This window comes from Halichoerus grypus, chromosome 1, assembly GCF_964656455.1.
Source record: "Halichoerus grypus chromosome 1, mHalGry1.hap1.1, whole genome shotgun sequence".
Lineage (NCBI taxonomy): Eukaryota > Metazoa > Chordata > Mammalia > Carnivora > Phocidae > Halichoerus > Halichoerus grypus.
Window position 1 is genome coordinate 73,776,672 of NC_135712.1, and position 17,255 is coordinate 73,793,926.

Genomic DNA, 17,255 nt, shown 5'->3' on the forward strand with positions numbered 1-17,255 from the left:
GTCTTCTACTTACTGGAATCCCATAGGTAAAGCCCATTTCTTTACCAGGGCGACTCATCAAATATTTGAAGATGGGTCTTGTGGCTTTCTTGAATTTTCTGTTCTCCAGGCTAAATGATTTGCACTCCTCTTCCTCTTCTGTGTTTTGGCTAGGATCTTTATTCATTTCCTTAAGTGTTATTATCTCAGCTTATAATTATATGTTCATTAGTGTATGATCATTTGATTAGTGTGAGAGCTGTTCACACTGCTCATCAAATATTTCTGGCTCTCTATCTTCCCAGCCAGAGGTAGAATTGCACTTTCTTCCCTGGGGTGAGGTGAGACGATGTGACTAGCTTGAGCCAGTGATTTATGAATGAAAATGGTATCTGTCATTTCCAGGCTGGAGCACTTACCTGCTAAAAAGAGATTCTCTGGGGCTTTCTATTCCTACAGTAGAGTAACCGTGAAGTTCTACATAAGGGTTGCTCTATCCACCTGGGTCCTGGATTAAGAAAAGAGGAGCCCCCAGCCATCCCCAGATGGTCACAAAGCCTAAATGAAAAAAGACTTTTGTTCCTTTTTGTCACTGAGGCTTTAGCTTTGTTACTCAACATAACTACTTCTCTCCTGACTGATACAATTATATCTGGCTTTCTCACTGCATGAGAAGCATTATGCAGTGAAGGCTGTGTGTTTCTCTTCACCATCTAGCATAGTTCTGGCTCAGAGGAGGCACTAAGACTCTGTGTCGCATGCATGAATAAATTAAACCTGAGTTTTGAATCTCATCTCCGTCATTTCTGCCAGTTCCTGAACTTGGCTTACTTCATTATTTCTCTTCTGAAATGTAGACAACCCTCTCCCCCAATCCAACCCAGCTTTCCAGTTTCAGAGAAATTAAGTGGTTTGCATAGCATAGACATCCTCAGATGGGAAAAGAATGCAAACCACACCCAGAGGGGATCACAAGCAGAGGCGGATGGGGCACAGCTGACTTGATTCTGAACATCATCACAAACTTACTGCTTCTTCTGCAGATCAGCAGAAAGGTGATCTGGTCGTCATTGATACATTTCTGTATCCTTAGATAGGTATTTAATACCATATTGGCATTACACTTGCCCACTGCTTGTTGTTTTTATCTCTTTCAAGAATGAGCCCTCTAAAGTGAAGACTCCTTGTAACTTGACAATATGTAGCTTTCGTGCCCTGTTGTGGCTGTGGGAAGCTGGTAGGTGGGACTAATAAGATGCCCCTTTGGGTTTTGCCATTAAGTTCTGATTGGCAGAAACCATGAGTTTTTAAACTATCTTAAGAACTAAAAAGAAAAAAAAAGGCAAGACTTATGAGATAGGGAAAATATATTGATAATGTGTGTTGTGTGCATGTGCTTAGAACCCTCTCTTTATTGGCTGCCAAGTAGGTATCAGAGCACATGCTAAGTAATTTGGTGTGTATTTTCTTCTCTTATCCCTGTGACCGCCCCACCAAAATTAGTTGTCATTCCCCAACTTCATTCCCCAGCTGAGGCCCAGAGTGGTTAATTATGTTGGTCATGGGTGGATCGGACTTGAATCCAGGCCTAACTCATGCTCATTGTGATCAAAATAGCTTAGTAGACCTTGATAAAGCCCACCAATTTTTGGAACTTTAATTTTTAAAAAAGAAAATAATGAAAAATTAGGGCCTTTTTTCACTCTGACTTTTGAATTATTACTAAGTGATCTTATAGATACATGCTGACAGTATTTCATACTATATTGTGTAGCAAATTCTATGATCCCCACGATATGGTTATTGGGGCATTGGAGTTGACGGAAACCATCGGTACACTCAAAAGCAGTTACCTTCCGATCCCAAGATCTGTGTTGCCACTGCGGTAATAAAACCTGGCTATAGGAGCTTATGGACGATTGACTGTGACAGGATCTTCCATTCGCTGAGCTTCTTTGCCAATTACTGTGTCACATGCTTTATATTGTTATCCTATTTAGGAGGGAAACTAAGCCATGAGTAGAGCCCACTATTCAATAGGCGTAGAAAGTGCTAATATAAGAATTCAGATCGAGGCCCTCCATAGGGGCGTGCAGGTTATTTATTCTGCAGGGCACTCGTTCAGAAGGAACAAGAAAGGGCTGGAATCCAGCCTGCCCTCTACTTGCCAAGCTGTGCGCCATGCCACACGATGGCATTTATCAGAGGAAGCATCTGTAGGCTAGCAGCAGCCTGAGTGCAGCGAGGGGAGAGCGTACTCCATTCATTTCCCTTCATCTAACATATTTTGTACACCTTGCATGTGCTAGAGGCTTTAGACCGGTTTAGTTAAATCTTCAGAACAACTCTGTGGAATAGGTGTTGTTTGTTCTTCCAGTTTTATAGGTGGTGGAGAAAGGGGAAAACATACGGGGAAAATGAGCGAAATATCTACCATGTGCTTAGACATTTCATATCAACTCCAAAAGAGTGGTTTTATGGTTTGTTTGTTTGTTTTAAATATATGAAGAATTGGAAGCTCAAAAAGGTTAAATAACTTGTCTGGCTTACTTAATGACAAACCCAGATTTAAACCCAAGCCTGTCTTATTCCAGTGCTCTTGCACACATATCTGTATCAAAACAAGGAAAGATCAAGCAAGGGAGACTCCTTTGAAGAGTCATCTTTTTAATCAGACCTATGATGATATATATTTGATCAATAGATCATTACCAGGGGCACCTGGGTGCTTCAGTCAGTTAAGCGGCTGCCTTCAGCTCAGGCTCAGGTCATGATCTCAGCGTCCTGGGATCAAGCCCTGCATCAGGCTCCCTGCTCAGTGAGAAGTCTGCTTCTCCCTCTCCCTCTGCCCCTCACCCCTGTTCCTGCTCTCTCTCTGCTCTCTCTCTTTCAAATAAATAAAATCTTAAAAAAAAAAAAAATAATAGGTCATTACTATACATGAGTTAATCAGTTTTCTAAAAGATTTAAATAAGATTATATGCAGTTGTCTCAGAAATTATGTCAAATAAAACAGGTTCTTTACCTTAAGAATATATTGCTCTAACTGTTAATATTAATGATCACTCAGCAGGTATTGAAAAAGCTGAGAAGTTCCACTAGTGTCTTCCTTCTCTATTTTCTGTGTCTTACAGTCAATTTATTTTGGAATACTAATAGCTTCTTGCAAGACATAAGGTCTGTTCTTCCTTATGATAACTGTGGGTGCTCAGACATGTTTTGCTGCTTGTCCAAGGTCACACCACAGCTTTGACCAATGAAAGCACAAAGTGACACTTTGCCTTGAGACCCCCTGCTGCTTCCCTTTCAGACCGTTCTGCATTAATATCACATTCCCTTGTTGTCATAAGGAAAGCAGTAGGTTTATGCCATTCTGACCTTTGCAACAATTGTGGGAAAAAGACAATGCTGTTAATCTGTCACTAGGGCTGTGTGTCCTTGAGTGAGTTATTTCTCCTTTCTGAACCTCAGTTTTTTCACCTGCAAGGTGAGGGATTCTATATATATGATTTCTGGCCACAAATGAGGAAAATACTAAAATCTTCCCCAAATGGGAGTCATTAAAAATCCCATAGATTGGTGCATTTCTTAGAAGGTGGCCATGCCTACTGCTCAGGATGTCAATAGCTTGACAAAAATATTTACTTCTTTGAAGTAGAAATCAATTTTTATAGGAAGGTTTTATATTATTTATTAACAACCAATAGACTGTTCCCCAAGGAGATGTATCTGAATCGCAGAAGCACTTTGTCAGCATCATCCCATTCCGTACCCTTCCTACTATTGAGCGTCACCACTGTATAAGGCACTGTCATTAGTGTGCCACATGAGTTTGGGTGGAAAAGATAACATTTTTTAATGAAACGAATATTGTCAAGATACTCAGGTCTTTTTTAATCTACATAGAAATCTTTGATATACACAAAGATATAGAGACAAAATTTATCTAATTCTGTAGCTTCAATAATAAGACGTAAACATTTTACCTCTTTGGCCTATCTTTCTCCCCTCAGCACAGGTAACAGCTTTGTTTTGCTTTTTTATGGAATCTGCACAAGTACCAATTTCCCGTATGTACTTAGTATTTATTAAATTACTTCCGTGAGTCCCCACATATCTACTGGAGAGAAGCTGTGAGGCTGGAAGCCACACCTGGTTCATGTGTGCCCGTGTTAACAATCTGGCATTATGTGCTTGAGTGATGGCAGCTTGTAATTTGAATTCAGTGGAATGTGATAAAGTTTTATTCACCAGAATATAAGGTTGTCAGGGACAGAGTTCCATTTTTCACTTGATATTCTAAAGATAATCAGCAAAGGACTAAGTGGATGATGTGGAAGTCGTTCCGTAAACTCGAGGCTCCAGTGTAAACAGAACCCAAGTCCCTCTGTCCCCTGCACCAAGAAACCAATCACTGAAACATCCAGTGTGCAGCAAGGAAGGGTCTCTTCAAGAGGCAGCCAAATGAGGGGGTGGGAGGGCAAGCCTTAAATCCGCCTCCCAGAGGGGAGAGTCCAGGATTTCTAAAGGCAAGTGGAAAAGGGACTGGGTAATGGGGAGAGAAGCTATGGTGACTCAAAATCGGACAGAGGAAGTTACTGAGCAGGGGAGTATTAATTTCATTTCCGTGTGCTCAAAGAGGAGGCCAGAGGTCCTGATTGGCTTGGCTGGCTTTTTGATGAAATCTTGAGTCTCTGCAAAACAACAAAATTAACACTTGCTTATCACAGTGTCAGGCAAGAATATTAGGCTACAGAAATGTGGTGGCAGACAGCATTCCTGAGAACAAGCAGATTTGGGTAAGAGTTGTAGCCTGGCTTAGCTGCCCTGTTAACTCTTTAGTTACCTGTTTCACTAGTAATATTAAGGTCTTCTTAAGGGCGCCTGGGTGGCTCAGTTGGTTAAGCGACTGCCTTCGGCTCAGGTCAGGATCGAGTCCCGCATCGGGCTCCCTGCTCAGCAGGGAGTCGGTTTCTCCCTCTGACCCTTCCCCCTCCCATGCTCTCTTTGTCATTCTCTCTCTCAAATAAATAAATAAATAAAATCTTAAAAAAAAAAAAAGATCTTCTTAAGTAGAAACTATGAAATAAAGCAAAATCAAGGAATCAATTACAGGAAGGGAGGCTGAGAGGCAGTTTTTGTGTTTTTAAGAACACACATATGCCCATACTTCCATGAAAAAGAAGAGACCCACCCTGGGGAATAAGGCATTTCTCCTGCTAACAAGCTCATTGTCATGTGTGATTCTTCCTTTTGTTCTCATTCATGGTTTTGGATAATTTGCTAATAGCTAAGCAGCCAGTCACTTGATCTCACCCTCCTGTAATTACACAGAAATCTTTGGATAAATTCAAAGACGGCACTTGTTGGAACTGGTGCCCATGGCCCAAGTATATGGTTGAATTTTTTTTCTCTCCTTTGCCTTTTTCCCTCCAGCCCTTGGCTGTGTTTTAGTTGCATGGCAACCCATCTGCCATGATAGCTGATGTCAGCTCATTTTCATTTAAACTTAGCCCAGGAAAGTTTTCAAGGAGGGCATTTGAGTAGAATGCTGGGCGGGCTCCAGTTTGTGTTACCAAATCATTGGTAAAACTGCGGACTAATGGGCTCAGGCAGGCTAAATGTAAATGTGGCTGTCACAGGGGACTAGCTTCCCAAAATATGTGGCCTTGGGGACTTTCTTTCTAACTTTTAGGAGCTTAGCAAATGAGCCTCTGCAATATTTTCTTTGCTGCTAAACTTCTCTCTGCCCCTTTTAAAAGGAGTGAGTGTCCAAAATTAACCGAACTCCTGATAACAGAATTTAGCCAAATACTTTTATGTCTCCGGAAAGGAGGGGCAACATTTTAACTAGGTGCATAAGCCGCATCTGGGAGGAAAAAGAATATTTTATTACTGGCAGGAATGTTCCTAGTGTATATGCTAAGTGAAAACATGTTAAAACTTCTTTAATCCAGTAGAGGGCAGAAGGGAGTTTTAGCTTTTTCTTACCTGTGATTATCCAAACCAAAATTGACAGTCCAAGGCAAAATTCAGTGGCATGTTTGTAAACAAATTCTACCCAGCCTGTTAATGCACAACTTATTCTGGTTGTCTAGACAAGTCCCCGCTGGTATGCTCAGAGCCAGTTTGATCCTGTCTAGGGCAAAAAAGAATGTACAGTTTTGAGTCATGTATGCCTAAGAGGGAATACTGATGTGGCATCCAAATTATAATACCACTTCTAATTTATTCACATCTTACTTATTAATCATAACACTTTTCGACATGGTTCCTATGTGTATTTATGGCACCAAATGCTAGAATTTAAAAATATTTGAACTAATGATAAATAATTTCATTATCAAACATTTATCTTTGAAAGTAACTACCTATCTGTGAACGTATAATACAGTGAAAACCGTTTTCCCAACCTACCCAGGATTCTGAGAAGCAAATCTTATCTTAAAACTTGGAGTGGTAATATTTGTTACATTGTGAAGATGAGCTTAATACTGAAACATGACAATTGAGAAATGAATCTTCATTTTGGTGTTTATGATAGCTTTCAATCTTTGGTTACTAAATTTGGTTTTTGAAAACCACTTTTAAAGAAAGATAAATTTTCCATGCTGACTTTATAGTGAAGGCTTTTTTTGCTTGTTTAGAATATAGTGTCTTAGATTGGGTTCCTCAGGAAGCAGCCCTTCGAATGGAGTTAGGATATTTATTTATTTATTAAAAAGATTTATTTATTTATTTTAGAGCGTGTGTGCAGGTGCGCGCATGAGTGGGGGGGAGGGGCAGAGGGAGAGAGAATCTCATACAGACTCCCCACTGAGGGCGGAGCCAAATGCCGGGCTCCATCCTACAACCCATGAGATCATGACCTGAGCTGAAATCAAGAGTTGGATGCTCAAACAACTGAGCCACACAGGTGCCCCTAGGATATTTATTAAGAAGCCCCGCCCTGGGATCAGCCACTGTGGAAGATAGGGACCCAAAGCAGGATCAGGCAGAGGGAGAAGTCAGGTTTCTTTGCAGGCCACAATGTCAGCCTTAGCTGACCCCCTGGGAACTCTGGATTTGAATAATTCTTCAGAGTATCCTGAACCGGGGCATTCTCACATCAATGTGTATCCCCCACCCTCACCACAGACACAGGACATGACTGTGGTTGAGCTGGCTTTTTGCAGCCAATCCTTAAGGGATTGCGTTGACAGATTCCCAGCCACTGAGACAAGAAGTCCTTTATTGAGAAGGGATCTGGGTGGCATAGCACAAGGCATGTAAAAAACAGCCTCAGAAGTCAGGTACGCTGGATTCTCTTTCTGACTAATTGTGGATTCTTTAAAGTTGGATAGTTTTTGATTGCTTTAAAACAAAAGTGATAGCTTGCTATATTTCTAGTTATATGTAAGGAAATGGTACTAAATAAGAGTTTTTCATGGTTAATATGGCTTGGAAAATAGGATTTTAAAGAATGAAAAGAGCACATTTTTATTTCATTTGAGTATTAAATTCTGAAATAAAATGGTAGCATAAACACATACACAAGGCTTATTTATTTGCATTGGAGTTATCCTATGAATAATAAACTATGTTGATTAAAAGTAATTGTGGTGAATAAGGGAATTATAGTTTGCGATAGTTCTTTGCAATCTTTGGAGAAAAGATTAAATAAGTCACTGATGCTGGCAGGGAGGGGACATTTGTATGTCAGTGGAGCAGTCATTTACATTTAGTCCATAATTATTTAAGCTCTTCATGGTTAAGTCCCATTAATTCCTTCTGTTTGTTCCTTTGCCATCCAGTCTTAGCTCCAGTTGTGCACCTGCTGGGTGCAGAGCCCAATGCCTGCCTAATACAGATTTGAGACGTGGTCCGTACTCTTAAAGAGCTCACGTTAGCATCCAAAAATCACACTTTTTATGTCACCACCAATCTTACCAGAACACATACCATTTGGGAAGATATTAAGCTCATAGTACAAGAAATTAGTTTTCTAAAATTTAGCATTTTTTTGGAAAGCTCCAGTTTTTTTCATTGTCAATAAATATTTTAGTTGTTTTTGCAAAGACAGGCTAACTTTGTTCATTTTTTAATGAAAATGTCTAGCAGATACCCAAGTTTGAATGCCCATAGTTGATCAGTTGTTCTTTAAAGTAAAAATGGTCTTGCATGAACAAAGCCGCTAACTTAGCCCACAGCTCCAACACAGGGCACTTTTCTTGAAGACAGCTTTTGTATTTCAGTATGAGGAAGAAGTGCTCTATGGTCACTTGCCATTTTGTTGCACAGAACACTAGAAAGGTGGCTCTAGAGTTGGGATTTAAGAAAAATTAACCCGTTTTTCTTTTCCATTAGGGATTTTCTTCAGTGCAACTGAACTTTTTTTTTTTTAAATGCTAGTACATGTCATCAATAAAGAGTCCAGTGACTGCCATTGTAAATTTGGTGTCACTGTCTTCACGAAGGCCTAGCACTTTGACCCGCCATTTGCTTTTGTCCCATCAAGAGTCAGTTCAAGTTTCAACACAGTAAACGAGGCTAATAACGTGTTAGTGTTATTGTGGGAAGAGTTGTGACCTCACCACCCCCTGACAGTGCCCCACATTCAGTGTCCACAGCCCACACTGAGAATCGCCAGGATAGAGGAAGGTTTAAACAGGAAGAGCCTAGAGGTGGGAGGCTGTTTGGGCAAGAGATAAAAGAGCCTGGCTTTATATGATGGCAGCAGAGATGGAGAACAGGCAAGGAGTGAGAAATGTCACAGGGGTTATGTAGATAAAATTTGGCTGTAGAAGCCAACAAAACTTGAAGCTTACTGAGGTGTTCCGCTTGAATGACCTATGGATGGCAATGCCACTAACCGAGGTGATGACGGGGGGAAGAAGAGCCCCGGTTTATGATTAAAAAAGATACTGCTCTTGCCACAAGAGAAAATCTGTCATAATTCTCCCACTTGGTAAAGGAGGTATTCTCTCACCGATGAGAAAGAACAAAGTATACTGCTGACTGGGCCCATGTAGCAGCCTAAAATCTGATTTTGTACTTCTAATGAATAGTGGGTCTTAGAAACTCAACATGTTCTATTCTGATGCAAAAGACTCTGGTGTCTGTGTTTCCTATAATAGTGTTTTCTCTTTCTGTTTCTAGGAATGGTGCAAAAGCTGGACCAAAAACTTCCAGTGGCCAATGAGTACCTGTTGCTCTCTGGGGGAGTCCGGGAAGGCGTGGTGGACCTGGACTTAGATGAGCTTAATGTCTATGCCCGGGGGACAGACTATGATATGGACTTCACTCTTCTGGTGCCAGCCCTTAAGCTGCACGACCGTAATCAGCCTGTGACACTCGATATGCGCCACTCAGCCTTGTGCCACTCCTGGCTGAGCCTCCGGCTCTTTGATGAGGGGACAATCAGTAAGTGGAAAGACTGCTGCACCATTGTGGATCACATCAATGGTGCCACCAACTACTTCTTCTCCCCAACCAAAGTGGCCGACTGGTTCTATGACTCCATCAGCATTGTCCTATCAGAGATCCAGAAGAAACCCCAGCGAGGGATGCCGAAGGTGGAAAAGGTAGAAAAGAACGGGACCATAATCTCCATCATCCTGGGTGTGGGGAGCAGTCGCATGTTGTATGATATTGTCCCCGTGGTATCTTTCAAAGGCTGGCCTGCAGTGGCCCAGAGCTGGCTCATGGAGAACCACTTTTGGGATGGGAAGATCACCGAGGAAGAGGTCATCAGTGGGTTTTACTTGGTGCCTGCTTGCTCCTACAAGGGCAAGAAGGACAATGAATGGCGGCTGTCCTTCGCCAGGAGCGAGGTGCAGCTGAAGAAGTGCATCTCCAGTAGCCTCATGCAGGCCTACCAGGCGTGCAAAGCCATCATCATTAAACTCCTGTCCCGGCCCAAGGCTATCAGCCCCTATCACCTGCGGAGCATGATGCTCTGGGCCTGTGACAGACTTCCTGCCAACTACTTGGCCCAAGAAGACTATGCAGCCCACTTTTTGCTGGGCCTCATTGATGACCTCCAACACTGTCTGGTCAACAAGATGTGCCCCAATTATTTCATCCCTCAGTGCAACATGCTGGAGCACCTGTCGGAGGAGACCGTCATGCTCCATGCGCGAAAGCTCTCCTCCGTCCGCTCAGACCCGGCCGAGCACTTGCGCACCGCCATCGAGCACGTCAAGGCGGCCAACCGGCTGACGCTGGAGCTCCAGAGGCGAGGGAGCACCACTAGCATCCCCTCCCCGCAGTCCGACGGAGGGGACCCCAACCAGCCCGATGACCGTTTGGCCAAAAAACTGCAACAGCTAGTGACTGAGAACCCGGGGAAGTCCATCTCTGTCTTTATTAACCCTGATGATGTCACGAGGCCCCATTTCAGAATCGATGATAAATTTTTCTGAGCATTTTGCTGCCTTTTTTCTTTTTTTTCTTTTTCCTGGTTCTAAAACTCTCATAATGTGTAGTGTGGTTTGTGATGCCGACTTTCCGTTTTTTACATATCCAGCCTAGATTGGATCTGTTAAGAACACATTTTAAGTTTCCTGGTTCTGCAGGACAGTGCAGGCTCTGAAACAGTATATTACTATTTCATATTCTGCCTCTGATTTTGTTGTTTACTTTTTGTCGTTATTGTCACATTGGTTTTGGTTTTTTTTAAGGAGAACTTGAGCCATAGATGAAAATGCCCATGAATTCTCTTGCTTTTTACTGTTTCATGCTTTGTGCAAATTTGTTAATGAGGATAGGGCAACAGATCTCTTTCTGACGCTTCAGGATTCTTTTTTTTAAATGAGCTTTCATCACTACAGATATTTGAGAATCATCTGAACCTGGAAACCACCTGGTATGCTAGCTGGATTTCTTTCTTTTGACCAGTGACCAGAGTAGTTTCCCTCTTTCCACCAAACAATGTAGACTTTGAAAGTGATAATGCTACCAGTTGTGTTTTGGAGCAACTTCATTGAATGTAATTGTCCTCAGATCAGAACTTTGGATGGTTTGGAGGCTGTGTTTGACAGCTTTCCAAACAGAATTAAGGTTTCCAAATGGTAGTTTTAGCGTGTGTAATTATTTGAAGCCTTATTTAAATCCTATTAAAGAACATACCATTATAATTGTTATTTGCACTAATGAAATCTTGGCCATTGTCAGAGTTCCGATGTGTGTGTTTCAATATAAATTGACATCCACTGTTGAAATGCTATCATTTTTTTTTTATTTAGCGCATTTCTCTCAATCAATAGAATGATTCTTTGCATTTGTTTTGTTCTCCTTTAATTGTGGGGTCCTGTTTTGCCCTCTTTGATATTCCTGGTTCCTGTCTCACTGAGAGAAGTTTGTGAAGCTTTACACCTGCTTAGTGACCATACAAAGCTGGAGAAAATATATACTTGATAGAGTAGGTGTCTTTGTATGTACTGCTTTTGGGGTTATAGAGGTAAGCTTTTTTTGTAAAGTCTCTTTGCTTCTACTGGGAGTTGTGGGGAAAACTGGCAGAAAGGATTTATAATCCCCAAATAGAAGATAGCATGCCTGTTCAAAAGCAGGTGTTTCTATAGAACAGGAACGAGGACATATCTGTGGGTGGTAGCTTCGTGTGGAGGTGTCTTATCTTCATGAATGAAATCACTTGCCAGGTTTAGATACCGCAAGGCATTGGCTCCTTGTTTTGGTATGGACTCATGGCAAACTGTGGTGTTTGAGAGGTCAGGGGCCCTGCTGATATCTCAAAGGATGACCATGATGTCTACTATTGGAAAGGTCAAGCAACATTTTGGATTTGATCTCGAATGTCCAGACTCACAGGTTGGATTTTGGCCAATTGAAATCCGGCATATGCGGTCTTGGGTTTTTGCATGGGAATTAATGTAATGCTTATAACTGAAAATGAAATCATTCAACCATCTTAAGTCAAACACAAAATAATAAAGAAACATACTGGCCTTGGAATTTTGTTGTTATTGCTGTTGTTAGTTTGTGATCCAGAAACTATTAGTAATACCAACAATGATTTTCAGTAAATTATAGCACCAGGTTTGCTGTTGTCTTTCAGACCAGATGTCCATGTAGTGAACATTTAGTATTCATTTGTCCATTTCCCCAGCTTTCCTACTAGTATCTACCTGTCTTCTACATAATCTATGTCCTTCTCATGAAATGACTCCATCCCCAGTTCCAGACATGGTATAAACCGGTTGACATAACTATTTCCTTGGCCACAGTGATTAGCTAGGGATTTGTCATATGATGTGAGCTGTTCCAATCAGGGACATGCTCAGGATTCTAGCTTGAAATTCTGGGGAAGACGCAGGCCTCCGGATGTGGAAGACGAAGCACTTGTCCTCTGTCACTCTGATAGCTATCACGTAATCATGACTGGAGCCAGCCTTAGGATGAAACTGAACTGACATTGTGTGATACTATGGAGAGAAGAGAAAGAAAACCATGAGCCACCAGACACTGCCATACACCTTCCCATACACACACACACACACACACACACACACACACACACACACACTGGATTTTCTTGTTAAATGAGTCAACATTTAGTTCTTTTAGCCAGTTTGAATTTAGTTCAATTCATCAACATATTTAAACTGACCTACCAAACTATTTCAGTTGATGTGTGTCTCTTTCCTTTCTGTGGATAGGTATCAGAGATACCTATATAATTTATCTAAACGCTGGTCTGTGCTATCTGACTTAAGTCCAAAGAGCATCACAGCCTCTGTAACTAATAAATATGCATCTGGTAGAGTCTGTTCAAATTTATGATACTTTGACCATTATGTTACGCTTCCTTGATTAAAAGAAATTGTTATAAACCACTAAAGTAGCAAGCATATTCAAAGGCGTTGTTTCCCTTTAACGTCAACTATAAACCGCCATAACCGTGCTTTGAATTGGCCTCTCAAATACAATTAGCAACATCTACAATATTTTAAATGCTGTGTTTGCAGACAAAATTTCGTTCCAGGTGTGATAAAAACCTAGTTTCAGTGATCCTTTAAGCGTGTTTTTCTTTTTGCCACATCTAGTCCTTGTAAGAACACTTTCTCCAAATTCTTGGTTAAACTTCATAAAAAAAGTCCAGAGGTTCCTGAGATCTAGTAACTTTTTTTTTTTAATTAGAAGGGGGAGAGACAGAAGGAGAGTGAGAGATCATGACCTGAGCCAAAATCAAGGGTCGGATGCTTAACCAACTGAGCCAACTGAGCCACCCAGGTGCCCCCTGAGACCTAGTAATTTTAAAACTTAAATATTTTTTAGTTCCTATTAAATATTAAATATTTTTTAGTTCTGTCAGCACCATAAACCTAGGACTCAGGAATTGTTGAAAAATGGATAGAAATGGTATATACTCTGATACCCTTTCTTATCTGAAACTTAGTAAATAATTGGATTACTAACCTACTCTCCTTCTGAAGCCCAGGAGATTGGTTAAAATCACTTCTGTTTCAAGTACAATAGAAAAAGCCTTAAGACTGGAGTCCTAATTTCAACATAGTTTATAACTGATTATTTTTTGGTTGTGGGAAATTACAAGCTGCAACTCAATAGGATTTTAATTCCCTGATGAGATCTGGTTTCACATATTTCAAAAGTAGATTATTTTCTACACTCTCCCTTTCTCATTTGAAATGGAAGATCCAAAGATGCAAATAAAGGTTGGTTTCAGAGTGGAAGGAGCCAATTAGGATCAGAGATTATATAAAGAAAAATACCCCTGAAATATCTATACAGAATTATTTCAGAGAAGAGTGGCAGGCACTTGTGGCTAATTTTACTTTCAGGTGGAGATGTGAGGATGCAGGGGGGAGTCTTCTGGGGCTAGTTGAAGTGACTTCTGTATCATCCCCTTACATACACGCACACACATGCACACGCGCTTGCCTTCACTTCACTTCACCAATTGGAAATTTCTCTAGACTATTTTGTAACACTTCCAGGAGGATTCAGCCCATTGGCTGTTCACAGCTAAATGTTGATTATTTTGGATCAGATCATTACCTTGCTGAGAAAAATTTCCTGACTTGGAGTTCAGCCTTGGAAGAGACTGCTGGGAAGGAAAAGGAAGCTGGTGCTTAGCAGCAGCTGTGGGATCCTGGGGTTAGGTGGCTTCCTGCTGCCTTAAAGCTCTGCACTGGTCTTTGGGGAAGTACCTGAACTTCCACCCTGATCTCTCTCCAAAACCTCTTCCCTTGAGTCACCCAAGGGGGTGTTATGGCTATTTAGCTTCCCAACTGGTCATTATTAGGGGTTAGGGAAAGTCTGTTACTTCATACTTTCCATCCCATATTTGACCCATATTCTGACCCAGAGGGTGAAAGCTTTTTGCCATTAAATGGAGCACTAACTACTACATATACTAAAGGAAGGATGGGCATCATTTCTGTTACTGTTATGTTATTAGTATCAGGTAAATAATGTGTATTTTTTAGCTGATTGAATCAATATAATTAGTGCTCCTCTCTGAGAAAAATAGTTTTAGAAATGTGTGTAGTTTCCTCAATAGGTAAACAGCGTATGATCTACATTGTTTAGAATAGATATTTGCCATTGGAGAATTATTTGCAACATGTCTAAAATTCTACCTTCTGTTAATTAGCTGGAAAATATACTTTTTATTCTTTTTAAGAAAACATACATTATATACAGTAGGAATCAAGCTTGTAATAATTTATCTACAATAATTGTGTTTCTCTATGCCCATATCATAGCATTCATACCCTACGAGCAGTACCTCCAAAAGCATTATGGTTCATAAAGTGCACCATTTCCTGTACGGCACTAAACTTTTAGACCAATGTAGTGTGACCCTGGTTTTCTAAGTTTGGGTTGACAGTTTTCGATCCACAATCAGGTCCCAAATTCATCAAACATCAGGGAGACCATATACCTGTGTCAGTGTGGTTTAGAATAATGAAGAAATTTGAGAAAAGTCTATTTATCCCCCATATAAAAGTGCTGTTGTTCAAATATCTTTAAAGACATATTTACCCTTAGGGCGCCTGGGTGGCTCAGTTGGTTAAGCGTCCAACTCTTGATTTTGGCTCAGGTCATGATCTCGGGGTCGTGGGATCAAGCCCCATGTCAGGCTCAGCTCGGAGTCTGCTTAGGATTCTCTCTCTGCCCCTCCCCACTCCCCCTGCATACTCTCTCTCTCTCAAAAAAAAAAAAAAAAGAGACATATTTACCCTTAATATAGCAGCTGAGATGAGAATGTTTTGTTTCTAGACCACTTTCCCTCTCTTCAGGATGAGTGGACTCTTAACTGTGATTTGGTAAGGGTGGACACATTGATACATTTTTCATATGCAATCTTCTCCACCTATTAATCACAGAAGCTAAAGGGTGGTAAGTGTGGGTGAAGGTTAAACTTTGATTTTACATCTTTTGATTTTATATCTTTGTAAAATGCAGAATTGGGGTAGCTGTTCTCTTCCTTTCTGGGTTTCTCAATCCAAGATTGCCTCTGTTTCCAAAATAATCTCAATTTTGGATCTGCAGATCCATCTATTTACACACCTAGTGTATTCATTTTGGCAGAATATTATTTTTAAAAATTTTGTCAAGTATACCCACATATGTAATGGGGCACAGCAAACATATATCGAGTACTTTCTAGTACAGATGTTCTTGCTAGATGCTTTGTACTCATGAACCTATTTAAGTCTCATGGTATCTCTAAACATCTAAGGAAACCAAGACTCAGAAATCAAACAGCTTGTTCAAGGTTCCATAGATAATTGAGTGGTAGGGCAGAGCCAGGATTTGAACCCATTAGTCTGTTTCCAAAATTAAGAACTTTCTATGATCCCCCCCTGCCTCTCATATTAGAATCTATTATTTAGTATAAAAACCATTATGTGCATTTATAGAGGACCTAACTTTAGGTAAAAGGTAAACCTTATGTAACAGAACCTGGAGCAAACTTTCCTTTAGAGCTTTTTTAAATCAGCGGAATAAACAGATTATTTAGAGAAAGTTAATTTTCTGTCACCAACAGATCCTGGTAGAAGAGAGATAATCACTTTTGGGAAAGTTTCTGCTTGAGGTAGGGAATAAACAAATGTCTCCACCATCATTTGGATTCCTGAGCTCACAGCGTGGGCAGTGGAAGAACTGTTACGAGTAGCAAAACACTATTCTTCTTCAAGATGTAGGGAGAGAGGTATTGTCTTCAAAAAGAAAAAAAAAATGTGTAGTCAGGAACTTAATTGCATTTAAAAATTAGCTACAAGTCACAACCGACAATTTTAATGGATCAGTCTGCTGGCATTGAGGTAAAAAAGAAATATATGTAAATAGACCATCTTATACTTTTAAAATTATTTCTGTAGTTTAGGGTTTTTGTAATATGATGGTGTTTGTAAAAAATTTCTGGGCATTTGATAGAACTATGGTTGATGAAACTCACTACAAAATCTTACCACTTAACATTTTATAAATCAATACACTTAACCATTTACATTTATAAACCTTTTCATAGTAATCAAACTCTTAAACCAGCCTTTATAGGCTATCACCAAATTAAAGACTGTGAAATGATTTTAATGATGACTTAAGTGGTGGACCCAAGGGACAAGATGGCATTTCCTGGTTATAACAATCTCAACATAAACGTTTGTTTCCAATTCTTGTTTTTTCCAGCCTTCACACAGGCTGTGCTTCATGGACTGTCATCATGAGCCAAGCTCTTCCTTATTCATGGGGATAAATGCAAAGAAGTCTTCCATTTCACATGATAGTAAAATTAAACACCTCTGATCTTTCACGGTGATTGGCAGGTACTTTCCATAATGCTAATTGAGATTCACCGAATGACTGTCCTTTAAAGAGGACTCTGGTGAAGCAAGAACAACAATCTTTAGAGGGTGGGAAAGATCAGGCTGAGACAACCAGCACCGGTAGTGAGAACACCAGACCAAGAGCTGAACCACCTAGATTCACTCAGTTCTGACATTAGCTGTGCGATTCTGGGCAAAGGCTGTCCCTCCTTTGACTCTTCTCATTTGTAAATTGAGGAGTGAGATTTGTGACCTCTAAGGACACCTCCTTCTGTGAAGAACTGTTGGCTATAGAAGAAAAAATCACAAAGACAGAAGCTGGACACAAGGGAAGATTAATCAGTGACAATTTGTAACAGGTAAATGGGATCAGCAGGCCCAGGCAGGAGCTCCAGATGAACTGAGGGGGATGGAAATGGCAGAGGGTGCTCAGATAGGCGAGACTAATGATAGGACATTTTTTTGGCTATCCCCTTCTCT

General features: G+C 40.6%; 1 protein-coding gene across 5 annotated transcripts in view; it reads left to right on the forward strand.

Annotated features, from left to right (window-relative positions):
- Positions 1-11,931, forward strand: part of MB21D2 (Mab-21 domain containing 2) — a 114,226-nt gene extending 102,295 nt beyond the window's left edge. For all 5 annotated transcript variants that reach the window (XM_078067924.1, XM_078067932.1, XM_078067934.1 and 2 more), the window contains one exon: positions 9,118-11,931. In XM_078067924.1, coding sequence (XP_077924050.1) covers positions 9,118-10,382 — 1,265 coding nt within the window. In that variant the 3' untranslated portion in view covers positions 10,383-11,931. The remainder of the gene's footprint in view (positions 1-9,117) is intronic.
- The last annotated feature ends 5,324 nt before the right edge of the window (positions 11,932-17,255 follow it).